At 41.8% G+C, this 13,486-nt stretch overlaps 1 protein-coding gene across 1 annotated transcript; it reads right to left on the bottom strand.

The window, feature by feature from the left end:
* Positions 1-10,907: 10,907 nt before the first annotated feature.
* On the bottom strand, positions 10,908-13,143 carry LOC115416863 (SLIT and NTRK-like protein 3; the record flags this gene model as incomplete). Its single annotated transcript, XM_030130745.1, has 1 exon — positions 10,908-13,143. A coding segment is annotated over one exon (1,101 nt), but the record flags the coding sequence as incomplete, so codon positions are not given.
* Between the last annotated feature and the right edge of the window lie 343 nt (positions 13,144-13,486).

Below are 13,486 nucleotides of genomic sequence, written 5' to 3'. Positions count from 1 at the left end.
AGGTTTCAACAGGTGCAAATAAGCTAGAAGTAGTAGTTTCTTTAAAACCTATAAAAATAAAAAAGGATATGAGCATGAGCAAACAATACCAAGAAAAGAATATATGTCCACATCCAAAGAAGACATTTAAGAATGAGAAAGAAAAGAGAAGAAAAAACAAATAACAAAATTTCTCTTCCAATTTTGGAATTCTAATTGTAATTTTAATCCTTGAAATAACGTGCTCGAAAAGGATGTAAATAAAAAGAAGGTCATTTTCTTTATTTTGATCTAATGCTCTGAAACCAGCTGAATTCTTACTCAGTAACATTATTTATGATTTTAAACACTTCCTTTTGGTCCGAATTTGACAAATGCCAAAGAGTAGAATATCATGCAAAACCTTGAGGTACAACATTCAAAACAGATGAATCATTAACACATTCTCTAGTTTTTAGAATAGAACGTAAAACAAAACAAAACGAAAAAAAACCCTAAGAGCCAAAATGTATCCCAAAGAGATATTATATTGTGCTGAATATCATTATTGTTTTATCTGTAATTGTAGCTTTGCAAACAATCAGGCATTCTGTGTTCATGGCAGAGGAAGTGAGAAAGAAGTGTTAAAAAAGTGACAATACCCCCCCTTATTTATTTATTCCTTTACTCAGTAATTTGCCCAAAAACCAATGAAAACTGATATGAGTCTCTGTAAGGTACACCCCCTGTACAACCACTATCAATACACTTTATCCGGCTGTTATTATTATTATTATTATTATTATTATTATTATTATTATTATTATTATTTGTTTAGTTTTTTTTTAATTTTTGTTCATTATGATTTCTGTTAATATCATCACTGTTGTTAATGATATGATTTTTTTGTTTGTTTGTTAATTGTAATTTGTTGTTGTTACCAATTCTTTTGTCTTTTATTTCTCTCTCTCTCTCTCACACACATGCACAACAATGTATAATGATGAATATGTAATTAGTATCTGTTATTGTTTTGTCTTATTTGTTGTCATGTCTTTCACATGTTTTATTATGTACTGCATTACTTAAAAAAATAAAATTTAAAAATTTAAAAAAAAGTGAGAATAGGTCGAAGAATAGCACAAGAGAGAATGGTGCTATAATTAGCTGTTTGTTCCTTTAACTGGTATTTAGTTTTAACTGGGCTTCTTTGTTTGGAGACACAATGGGGCTGATGTGGCACGAGTGAACTACACAGTTTAGAGGATTAAGGCTGGACCGAGGCTGTGGCGCCGCACGTACACACAAACAACAGCACTGTCTTTAACATACACACCTTCAAACAAAGGCACACCCCATGGAATACACACACACACACACACACACACATATACACACACACACACACAAACGCACCCACAGGGGGATTATCTGTGCAACAGAGTTCTGTGACTGAGGAGGCGTCTGAAGAACTGCATCACAGAAATATAGAGAGAGCACAGCAGAAAAACAAAGGGAAAAACACATCAACGATCACACACACACACACACACACACACACACAAACACATGCACTTGAGCTGGAGCTGTGTGGAGCATATAGAAGAGCATCAGCACGTCTGTCCTGTGAGGATGAGCTGATAGCCAGAACCAGAGAGAAGACAGAAAGAGAAGGACAGACAGGAGAAGGAGAGGAGGAAGGAAGGAAGGAAGGAAGGAAGGAAGGACAGGCAGGAGAGGAAGGAAGGAAGGAGGACAGGCAGGAGGAGGAAGGAGGAAGGAAGGAAGGAAGGACAGGCAGGAGGAGGAAGGAAGGAAGGAAGGAAGGAAGGAAGGACAGGCAGGAGGAGGAGGGAGGAAGGAAGGAAGGAAGGAAGGCAGGAGGAGGAAGGAAGGAAGGAAGGAAGGAAGGACAGGCAGGAGGAGGAGGGAGGAAGGAAGGAAGGAAGGACAGGCAGGAGGAGGAAGGAAGGAAGGAAGGAAGGAAGGACAGGCAGGAGGAGGGAGGAGGAAGGAAGGAAGGAAGGAAGGAAGGAAGAACAGAAGGAAGGAAGGAAGGAAGGAGGAGACACAAGAAGGGAAGGACAGAGGGAAGGACAACCAATGGCAAAGTAACTGAGGCTCCGTTCTGATGCAGACAAATGTGTCCATATGTGACCTGGATCTGATCTGTTACAGACAGTTTGAATAGCACTAATCTGATCCAGACCACTTTCATATGTGGTCCTAAATCCGACCCAGACGACTTTCATGTGTGGTCCTAAATCCAACCCAGACCACTTTCATATGTGGTCCTAAATCTGATACGGATCAGATATTTTCCAATGTGACTTCTGTCTGAACAGCCAGGTCAAATTTATCCGACCTTTATGTCACTGAAATGTGACAAACGTCACAATTCTGCGTCCCAGGAGGAGGCATCTCCATATTTCCTTCTGTAAACACAGTGTGTGTCTGTGTGGTCACATATTCCATCAGGACCTCTTTAGTGCATGTGGGTCACTTCAGGGTCACATTCAGTTCAGACTCAAAATTGATAGAATTTTTATATTTTATATATATATATATATATATATATATATATATATATATATATATATATATATATATATATATATATATACAGTACAGGCCAAAAGTTTGGACACACCTTCTCATTCTTTGCATTTTCTTATTTTCATGACTATTTTCATTGTAGATTCTCACTGAAGGCATCAAAACTATGAATGAACACATGTGGAATTATGTACTTAACAAAAAAGTGTGAAATAACTGAAAACATCTCTTATATTCTAGTTTCTTCAAAGTAGCCACCCTTAGCTCTGATGACTGCCTTGCACACCCTTGGCATTCTCTTGATGAGCTTCCAGAGGTAGTCACCTGAAATGGTTTCCACTTCATAGCTGTGCCTTGTCAGGGTTACTTAGTGGAATTTCTTGCCTTATTGATGGGGTTGGGACCATCAGTTGTGTTGTGCAGAAGTCAGGTTGATGCACAGCTGACAGCCCTATTGGACAACTGTTAGAATGCATATTATGGTGAGAACCAATCAGCTAAGTAAAGACAAACGAGTGGCCATCATTACTTTAAGAAATGAAGGTCAGTCAGTCTAGAAAATTTCAAAAACTTTGAATGTGTCCCCAAGTGCAGTCGCAAAAACCATCAAGCGCTCCAACGAAACTGGCTCACATGAGGACCGCCCCAGGAAAGGAAGACCAAGAGTCACCTCTGATGCTGAAGATAAGTTCATCTGAGTCACCAGCCTCAGAAATCGCAAATTAACAGCAGCTCAGATTAGAGACCAGATGAATACCACAGAGCTCTAGCAGCAGACACATCTCTACAACAACTGTTAAGAGGAGACTGCGTGAATCAGGCCTTCATGGTCAAACAGCTGCTAGGAAACCACTGCTCAGGAGAGGCAACAAACACAAGAGATTTATTTGGGCCATGAAACCCAAGGAATGGACATTAGACCAGTGGAAATCTGTGCTGTGGTCTGATGAGTCCAAATTTCAGATCTTTGGATCCAACCGCCGTGTCTTTGTGCGACGCAGAAAAGGTGAACGGATGGATGCTACATGCCTGGTTCCCACCGTGAAGCATGGAGGGGGAGGTGTGATGGTGTGGGGGTGCTTTGCTGGTGACGCTGTTGGGGATTTATTCAAGATTGAAGGCAACCTGAATCAGCATGGCTACCACAGCATCCTGAAGTGACATGCCATTCCATCCGGTCTGCGTTTAGTTGGACCATCATTTATGTTTCAACAGGACAATGACCCCAAACACACCTCCAGGCTGTGTGAGGGATATTTGACCAAGAAGGAGAGTGATGGAGTGCTGCGCCAGATGACCTGGCCTCCACAGTCACCGGACCTGAACCCAATCGAGATGGTTTGGGGTGAGCTGGACCGCAGAGTGAAGGCAAAAGGACCAACAAGTGCTAAGCATCTGTGGGAACTTCTTCAAGACTGTTAGGAAACCATTTCAGGTGACTACCTCTGGAAGCTCATCAAGAGAATGCCAAGAGTGTGCAAAGCAGTCATCAGAGCTAAGGGTGGCTACTTTGAAGAAACTAGAATATAAGAGATGTTTTCAGTTATTTCACACTTTTTGTTAATTACATAATTCCACATGTGTTCATTCATAGTTTTGATGCCTTCAGTGAGAATCTACAATGAAAATAGTCATGAAAATAAAGAAAATGCAAAGAATGAGAAGGTGTGTCCAAACTTTTGGCCTGTACTGTATATATATACACACACACTCAACAAAAATATAAACGCACCACTTTTGTTTTTGCTCCCATTTTTCATGAGCTGAACTCAAAGATCTAAAACTTTTTCTATGTACACAAAAGGCCTATTTCTCTCAAATATTGTTCATAAATTTGTCTAAATCTGTGTTAGTGAGCACTTCTCCTTTGTCCTTTGCTGAGATAATCCATCCACCTCACAGGTGTGGCATATCAAGATGCTGATTAGACAGCAGGATTATTGTACAGGTGTGACTTAGGCCACTCTAAAATGTGCAGTTGCACAGTCTTCTTCATGAATTCTCTGAAACAGCTTTGGAGATGGCTTATGGTAGAGAAATGAACATTCAATTCACAGGCAAAAGCTCTGGTGGACATTCCTGAAGTCAGCATGCCAATAGCATATTCCCTCAAAACTTGTGACATCTGTGGTATTGTGCTGTGTGATAAAACTGCACATTTTGGAGTGGCCTTTTATTGTGGCCAGCCAAAGGCACACCTGTGCAAAAATCATGCTGTCTAATCATCATCTTGATATGCCACACCTGTGAGGTGGATGGATTATCTCAGCAAAGAACAAGTGTTCACTAACACACATTTAGACAGATTTGTGAACAATATTTGAGAGAAATAAACCTTGTGTGTACACAGAAAAAGTTTTAGATCTTTGAGTTCAGCTCATGAAAAATGGGAGCAAAAACAAAAGTGGTGCGTTTATATTTTTGTTGAGTGTATATATATTTACAGGGTGGGGAAGCAACATTTACAATGAACATTTAGTTGTTTTTTCTCAGCAGGCACTACGTCAGTTGTTTTGAACCCAAACATATACTGATGTCATAATCATACCTAACTCTTTTATCCATACCTTTTCAGAAACTTTTGCCCATATGAGTAATCAGGAAAGCAAACGTCAAAGAGTGTGTGATTTGCTGAATGCACTCGTCACACCAAAGGAGATTTCAGAAATAGTTGGAGTGTCCATAAAGACTGTTTATAATGGAAAGAAGAGAATGACTATGAGCAAAACTATTACCAGAAAGTCTGGAAGATACTATTAAAGAAGAATGGGAGAAGTTGTCACCCCAATATTTGAGGAACACTTGCGCAAGTTTCAGGAAGCGTGTGAAGGCAGTTATTGAGAAAGAAGGAGGACACATAGAATAAAAACATTTTCTATTATGGACATTTTCTTGTGGCAAATAAATTCTCATGACTTTCAATAAACTAATTGGTCATACACTGTCTTTCAATCCCTGCCTCAAAATATTGTACATTTTGCTTCCCCACCCTGTGTGGTGTGTGTGTGTGTATATACATATATATATATATATATATATATATATATATATATATATATATATATATGGCCCCACCCCTCTTCCATTTTCTTCTGGATCGGCCACTGCATGTGTGAAAACCCTACCTCATCACCAGGACACCAACCTAATTGTCAGGTTTTGGGATTTTACAAAAATAACTCATAAAAAATAAAAGAGCTATAAACAAAAGCAAAACAAACAGAAGTCAGAAAATAGTGGGTTTTTTTTCTAAATATGTCTTGTCAAATCAGTTAACCTTTACTAAGAAGTAAACAACAGCTAACATTAACTAGAACTAAAGAGAAAAGAGTAGCTTTCCACTTTTGTCCACCCCAATCAATCACATTCAATCAAATTCTATTTATATACCACCAAAGCAGAACAAAGGTTATGTCATGACACTTGTCATATAGAGCTGGAATAAACCAGACTCTCAAGCCAATTTACAGAATCCAGCAGAATCCCCCAGGAACAACCACTGGTGACAGTGGTGAGGAAAAATGTCCTTTTAACAGGTAGATCCCTGGAACAGACCCTGACTCCTGGAGGATGGACGTCCGACAGAACCAGGCTGAGGGACTAAATACAACAGATGTATTAAATGAACCCATAAAGACCCAATCTACAATGTTTAATACCAGCTGATCCACTAATCCTATCAATACATGTCAAATACAGTTCTTCATCTTTTCACGGTCATCAGATATGACCCATTTGGACATTCAGAGCCTTTGTAGTTACTGTGGAAACACCATCATCTTCTACAACAATGATTCACCAGTAAAACCCATGGAGTTGGATCAATGACAGTGGATGGACACACTGGGTTTATGTTCAGATAATGACAGATTGGACAGAAAAAGTGACTTTTTCCTCATTTTTGTCTAATTTGATATAATAACCTTTGAATTTACGCTGAGCATTTATGAACATCTAAATGATCAGTGAACTGAATATAGGAAAATAGCTGATTTTCATGAAAAATGCAAAATGCAGAGGATAATATTATAAGAAATGGTGATAAATCACTCGGGAAAAACATAAAATCATTTAGAAGTCATGGCAAAAATACTTGTGGGTCTTTAAGGGTTAATCATAAAACTACAGATACTCCTCAGTTTCATTAGAGCCATATATTAGACACACTTTCTAAAAACCATGCATTTATTTGATCAATCTAAATGATTTGTAGTCATTTGAATCTTCGTCACTTGTAAAAGCAAAAAATAGAACTAATTTATTTAAATCTAGAACTAATTTTATTCAGAGAGAAAGGAAGTAGTGTTTTCACACATGCACTGAAAAAATTTCCGTCTGCTGTAAATTGGAAGACACTGGAGAAAGACAAGAAGAAGAAGAAGAAGAAAACAACAACCCTTGGTCAGAGATGAAAGGAGGAAGAAATAACAGCAACGACAGATGCAGAAAAATCATTAAGGAAAAAAGAAAAGAGAGATGGAGCGTTTGATCACCTGGCCCCTGAGGCCACCAGCCCTACAAGTACTTATTTCACAAATAGATGGTATTGATTTCATATTATTACTGTGGTAGGTTTATTAGCTCCTATCTCCATGGTTGGCCCTGCAGGCTTTCCCCCTCCTCTGCTCAGTCCAACATGGCGTGGACCGGTGTTCCGGATTACCTCCAGCTCTTTCACTCTCTCTTTCATTAGCCATTAAGGCAGTGGAGACCAGGTAGTGATTGTGTGTTTCTATGGGGTGGGGCCATGAGTAGGGATGGGAATCAAGAACCGGTTCTTTTTGAGAACTGGATCCCAGTAGCTCGATTCCTTGGAATCATTTGCCTGCCAGCTTAATGATTCTGTTTATCAATTCTGCCTTCGTTGCACATGCACGATGACATCACGCGTATGCTGCATTGTTTTGACGACACCAGGGGCTTGTTTCTGCACTAGTTTGTTTAAATCATTAAGCCCAGCGCAACACAAAATGCGTCTATTTAACGCATTTTGTGCTATCCCGTTTCTGGGCTCGCTCTTTGTTCGTTAACAACTAGCACAACACAAATGCATTCATGTGTTAGTTTGTTAACCCCAACGCAACGCAAAATGTGCTATCCCGTTTCTGGGCTAATTGGTTAAAAGTGTGCGCTCACCCAGCTCCTCGCGAAAGAGCTGATTTTAACGTGGACCTCAGAGGTCTACGTTAGAAGGAGGATGTATTCTTGTAGCTTCATTTCACTTCACTCCTTTCATGTGTTTCCTTTTAAATATTATTTACATTTGGTAAAGAAGATTTTTAACACAAGTTTGACAATATCTTTAATGATATCAGATTTTTCCCATGGACATTTTGCACTGATAAAAACGAATTTACCGAGTGAGGACTGATCTGCTCACTGAATTTTATTCTGTATCGGTTTATGGATGAATATAGATTAGTTCAAGACAAAGTGTGTGTGGCTTGAGAGATGAATGAATGAATGAATGAGAACCATATGGGGCCAGAGCCATGAACTGGTGACACACAGACCAGCGGGGGTGTGTGTGTCTGTGTGCGTGTGTAATGAGATATGAGCGAGTAGATGAGAGGAACGGAACAGTGTTCAGTTTTTCTATACAATCTGTTTGTCCTGTTGTTCAGCATGGTTACGACCAACAGTGACCGTTTAGAGTTCTGTTAATAGTCACCAGTGTGGAATAACTGGGGTCATCCTTAGACGTCCAGCTGGACGCACGATATATATGTGTAAATAAATCAGTTCAGTTCAGTTCAGTTCAGTGTGTGTGTGTGTGTGTGTGTGTGTGTGTGTGTGTGTGTGTGTGTGTGTGCGTGTGTGGGCACATGCAGACAGCTGAGGAGGTCCATCCAGACAGGTGAGGGTAAGGGAGGAGGTCACAGATCCGGGCTCACAGATAACCTCTAATACTTCTTCATTCTAACCATAATGCTGTAGATCAGATGACTGGAAACAGCGGGAGAGGAGGCGTTCATTCTGGGTTAAATAGTGAATGCACCTGTTTAGTGCACCCTTCAACACAAATAGTGAGCGAATGATGGTTTAGTGAACGAAACGAGCGCAGAAACGGATTTTGTGTTCGTTAAGCCTCTGCGTTTGCCAACCCATCGTTCACTCTCTATTTGCGCTGAAGGGCGCGCAAACGGCTGCGTTCACTATTTAACCCAGAAACGAGCCCCAGGTCCACTGGAACACCGTCAAAGCTTCCATTTCTTCAAAAGGGTGTGTGATTCATTCACAGGAATGTCACGTATTTGATACGCTACTTAGTGACCCTTGTGACTCTAGCGGCAGATTGAACACCAGGCCGTCATCCGGGCCCAGTTCCGGTTCCGGTGCGGACAACAAATGTCGTACCACCTCAAATACAAGTGTCCGAAGGTAGGGGAAAGGAAATGAGGTGCACAACAATGGGAGACGAGCTGAGTCGAAATTGGTTCCACATAGTGGAAATGCGGCAATAGAGGAATTAGTAAAGTACCTTTAGTTTCATTTTCACTGCACGCTGCCGCTACACCCCCCCCAAACCAGGCCCGGTGTTATCTGTTATTATTATTTGTACAGGGTGGGGAAGCAAAATTTACAATGAACATTTAGTTGTTTTTTTTCAGCAGACACTACGTCAATTGTTTTGAAACCAAACATATATTGATGTCATAATCATACCTAACACTATTATCCATACCTTTTCAGAAACATTTGCCCATATAAGTAATCAGGAAAGCAAACGTCAAAGAGTGTGTGATTTGCTGAATGCACTCGTCACACCAAAGGAGATTTCAAAAATAGCTGGAGTGTCCATAAAGACTGTTTATAATTTAAAGAAGAGAATGACTATGAGCAAAACTATTACGAGAAAGTCTGGAAGTGGAGGAAGCAACAAAAAACGTAGCAAAGCTTTTATTAAAGCTCTCAAATCCAAAATCCTAAAGGATCCAACCACATCCATGAGAAAAATGTTAATTGAATTTGAGGTAGACAACAAGACCGTTAGAAATGCAGTAAAATATGATTCGAAGTTAAAATCTTACACAAGAACACCAAAACACTTGTTGACAACAGCTATGAGGGAAAAGAGATTGGAAAGGTGCAAGAAAATTATTACATGGTTAAAGAAAAAGTCCTCCATTGTAACAATCTTTTCAGATGAAAAGATCTTCACTGTCGATGCTGTTCGGAACCGCAGAAATGACAGATTTATTGCAAAATCGAAAGCTGAGGTTAAGGGGACATTCAGAACAAAACATCCTGCTCAAGTCATGGCTTTTGGTGTTGTGGCTTCCAATGGAAAGAAAATGCCTATAAAATTCTACAAAGCTGATGAAAAAATCAATGTTAATACTTACTACAAGACTCTGAGATACCAGGTATTGCCATGGCTTAAAGCAAACTACCCAGATGGAAATTATGTATGGACACAGGATGGTGCTCCAGCCCACACAGCTAGAAAAATACAAGATTTCTGCAAATCCAACTTTAGCAATTTTTGGGAATCATGTTTATGATCGCCTTCTAGCCCAGATCTAAACCCTCTGGATTCTGCTATTTGAGGCGTTTTAGAACTTGCTACCAATAGAACATTACACAGCAATGTCGACTTTCTTAAAGATACTATTAAAGAAGAATGGGAGAAGTTGTCACCTGAATATTTGAGGAACACTTGCGCAAGTTTCAGGAAGCGTGTGAAGGCAGTTATTGAGAAAGGAGGACACATAGAATAAAAACATTTTCTATTACGTACATTTTCTTGTGGCAAATAAATTCTCATGACTTTCAATAAACTAAGTGGTCATACACTGTCTTTCAATCCCTGCCTCAAAATATTGTAAATTTTGCTTCCCCACCCTGTACATACTGTATATGTTATATTTTCTGTGCAGATGGAAATATAAAAGACAGTTAATGCAAACACACCCGTTTGTACTCTTTTATTCCCTCACCCAATGACAATCGATAAGAGAATCGATAAGAGAATCGATAAGGAATCGGATCAATAAGCAAAATCGATAATGGAATCGGAATCGTTAAATTCTTATTGATTTCCATCCCTAGCCATGAGTGTCCATTGTGAATGTGTGTGGGTGTAGATTTTTCACATAGTGGCTGCCATTGCAAGTTTTTTTCTTTTAATGTAGCACCCTTTATTGTATTTTGTGGGTCGGCGGTAAGAAGGCTGAACCAGATGCAGAATCATCCTATACATTAATATAACATGATCCCTTACAGGAGAGCTTCAACACGCAAAACTAAGAATAAATATATTCACAACTGCTTCTACTATTGGTAGGAGATGAAAGCATAAAAAGATACCTCCATAAAAGATAATAACTGGTAGTTGATAGAAGTGTCTTTTTTTTCTGACAAAGAAAAATGCCTTCACATCCTGGTTTTTGTCTATTGTTTTCATTTTCATTTTCTTTTTTTTGCCGTTCAATTTTCCTCTGAGAAATACTTCAAAATCAATACAATAACCTCGGTGCCTTTGTCTGACGAAAGGAAAGCAGAGATCCTAATGGCCCCGTTAAGTCTGGGTGATTAAGGAATCTAAAATGCATCCATTGCCACGTCCTTTTTGTAAGTTGGTCTTTCTAATGTTGTATCTTGCATTCCAAAAAAAAAAGGGGAAAAAAAAAAGAAAAAAAGAAAGAAATTCACACAGCAACCAGTTATTCCTGGATAAGTCAGAGAATGTCCATCATCTAGCTAGCCCCGTAAAAAAAATTCAACTGGATAAGTAAATCAAGTGAGCTGGATGAGATGGAAACTGAAATGAACTGCATACAAACAAGTCCAATATTGACTGGGTATATTTTTGGCTCATCCAGGGAATGCAATTATCTGCGGCTTTGATTGGTTTTAGTCTCGTTCGTCTATCAGCGTCCCATCCATTGGTAGTCAAACCTCTTTGTTTAGATAAATAGATCTGTATTCATAGAAAAATAAGCATTGACCACACTGCTGGCTGTTCATTGCTAAGGCACTTGGCTGTATTTCAGTCATTTCTCTCCCTCTTTGTCTCGTCGTTTTCTCCATCTGACGCCGTCGTCATCGGCCCAGCTTCTGTCACAGTTTATGACTGTGTTTGATGTCACAAGAGCTGGTGCACTTCACCTTCCACACGGGTCCTTTTGAGAGTGATCATGTGCACATTAACGCAAACCATGCCACGCTGTAGAAAAATGAAGCTTGCAGCCTCAGTGCTTTTTATGAGGCGCAATGGAGGAAAAAATACCGTTGTAGCTACAGCTGAGCCTCCAGGCAGAGATCTGGGATCGGCTAATCCTTTCAAATACCAACCTATACTACTGCCAGTCGTGGGGAAAATACAAAAAGTCACCTCAACTGGTTATCCAGGAATAAACATAGCATGTAGTGTAGTCCCACTCCCCCACAGGCCCCTCTGAAAGCCACAGCAGCCTCTGTACACGAGTCATTGTTACTGGATGATTCATCACCGGAGAGGGAGATGATGAGGAGACGAGAGAAGAGGGGTTGCAGGGAGAGAAGAAAGAGGGGGGAGGGGCTCGGTTAAAACTGGTATGACCGGTCCAGCACCTCCATGTAGTCCGGTGTGGTCCTGAGCCGGGCCCTGGGTTCTGCCGCCCCCTGCTCGCTCTGGCCGGCACCGCTGGAGCTGGAGCTGGCAGTGGTTACGATGAGTTCGGCTCTGGCGTCCTGCTTAGCCGAGTCTTGCGGGTGAGGATAGCGGGGCGGCGGCCTCGCGTACCTGTCTGGCAGGTCTCGGAACTCTGGGGCGGGGATTCTGAAGAGGCAGTCCACCAGTTCCACCTTCGGAGTGGGACCCTGGCTGTCGATGACTGTCGGGCAGAGGATGCCGTTGCCATGGAGGCCGGCGAGGGGACCCATGGCTCCGGTGACGGTGCTGATGGGTGATGACGACACCTCCAGACTCCAGTCCCGATCTTTCTCGACCGCGGGGCAATACCCTGCCTCGCTCGGCTGTTGTAGCTGTGGCGGCGAGCGCTGTTTCACGGCTGCGTCCTGCTCCTCTTTGTAGATTGGATTGTTGCACATGTGCGCGGCGGGGTCAGGACCCTTGGGGGCAGAATCGGGGGGCAGGATGGTGTCGTAGACGTGGTTATGCTCCGGCGGTTGTAGCGGTGGCGGCGTCTGTGGGAGACCGTGGTGATGGTGGTGGTGTGTCTGCTCCGTGAAGATTCCGCACTCCATGCCCGCCAAATCCACCTCTCCCTGGCGGCGGAATGGCAGCTTGTCCCTCCTCCTCAGGGCGTAGGCGATTAGTGCCGCAGCTGCAAAGAATGCGGAGACAAACAACACCAGCAGGCTGAGCACTAACACCGACAGAGGGATTGAATCTTTCCCTGGGGGGATCAGAGGGCCCAGGTCTGAGCCGGGGTAGTCGGCTGACACTCCTGGGTCTGGGCTGGAGGAGGTGGCCGTCTGCTCCTCGTGCTCCTGATCCTCCTGGGGCTCCAGCTCAGGGCAGAGCAGCTCCATGGAGAGGGAGCGCAGGTCCACGCCTCTGGTCTTTTCTGGGGAATGGCACACGACCTCTCCCACCACCACCACGGCGCTCAGCCCCTCCAGCCAGCGCTTCAGCGGAGCTGCTTCACAGTTGCACTCCCATGGGTTCTGCTGCAGGTCCACCTGGAAAAACACACAACACCATGGAGTCACCGTCGAGTAGTACACTAATTATTACTCTGCCAAGGAGCGGACATTTATGAATCACTGTGTGGGATGTAAACGAAAATACATAATACTGGGAACTGGGGTATACCATAGTAGAAAAACCAACAGTGATGCAGGCCAATGGAGAATCACCTGTGTGAGTACAGAGCTCTTTCTCCTTTATGTTGTTCAAAGGAAAGGACAGTTTGATTGATTTATTTCTAAAGAGCAACTCTTTGAAAAGGACCTGCTCCTTTTCCTCTGAAATTTTCCTTGCATAATGAAATACATGCCACTCCAACTTCCAAAGTCATATTAA

The sequence above is a fragment of the Sphaeramia orbicularis genome, unplaced genomic scaffold (genome assembly GCF_902148855.1).
Source record: "Sphaeramia orbicularis unplaced genomic scaffold, fSphaOr1.1, whole genome shotgun sequence".
Lineage (NCBI taxonomy): Eukaryota > Metazoa > Chordata > Actinopteri > Kurtiformes > Apogonidae > Sphaeramia > Sphaeramia orbicularis.
The sequence above is the reverse complement of the archived record's forward strand: the minus strand, read 5'-3'. Positions and strand labels throughout refer to the sequence as shown.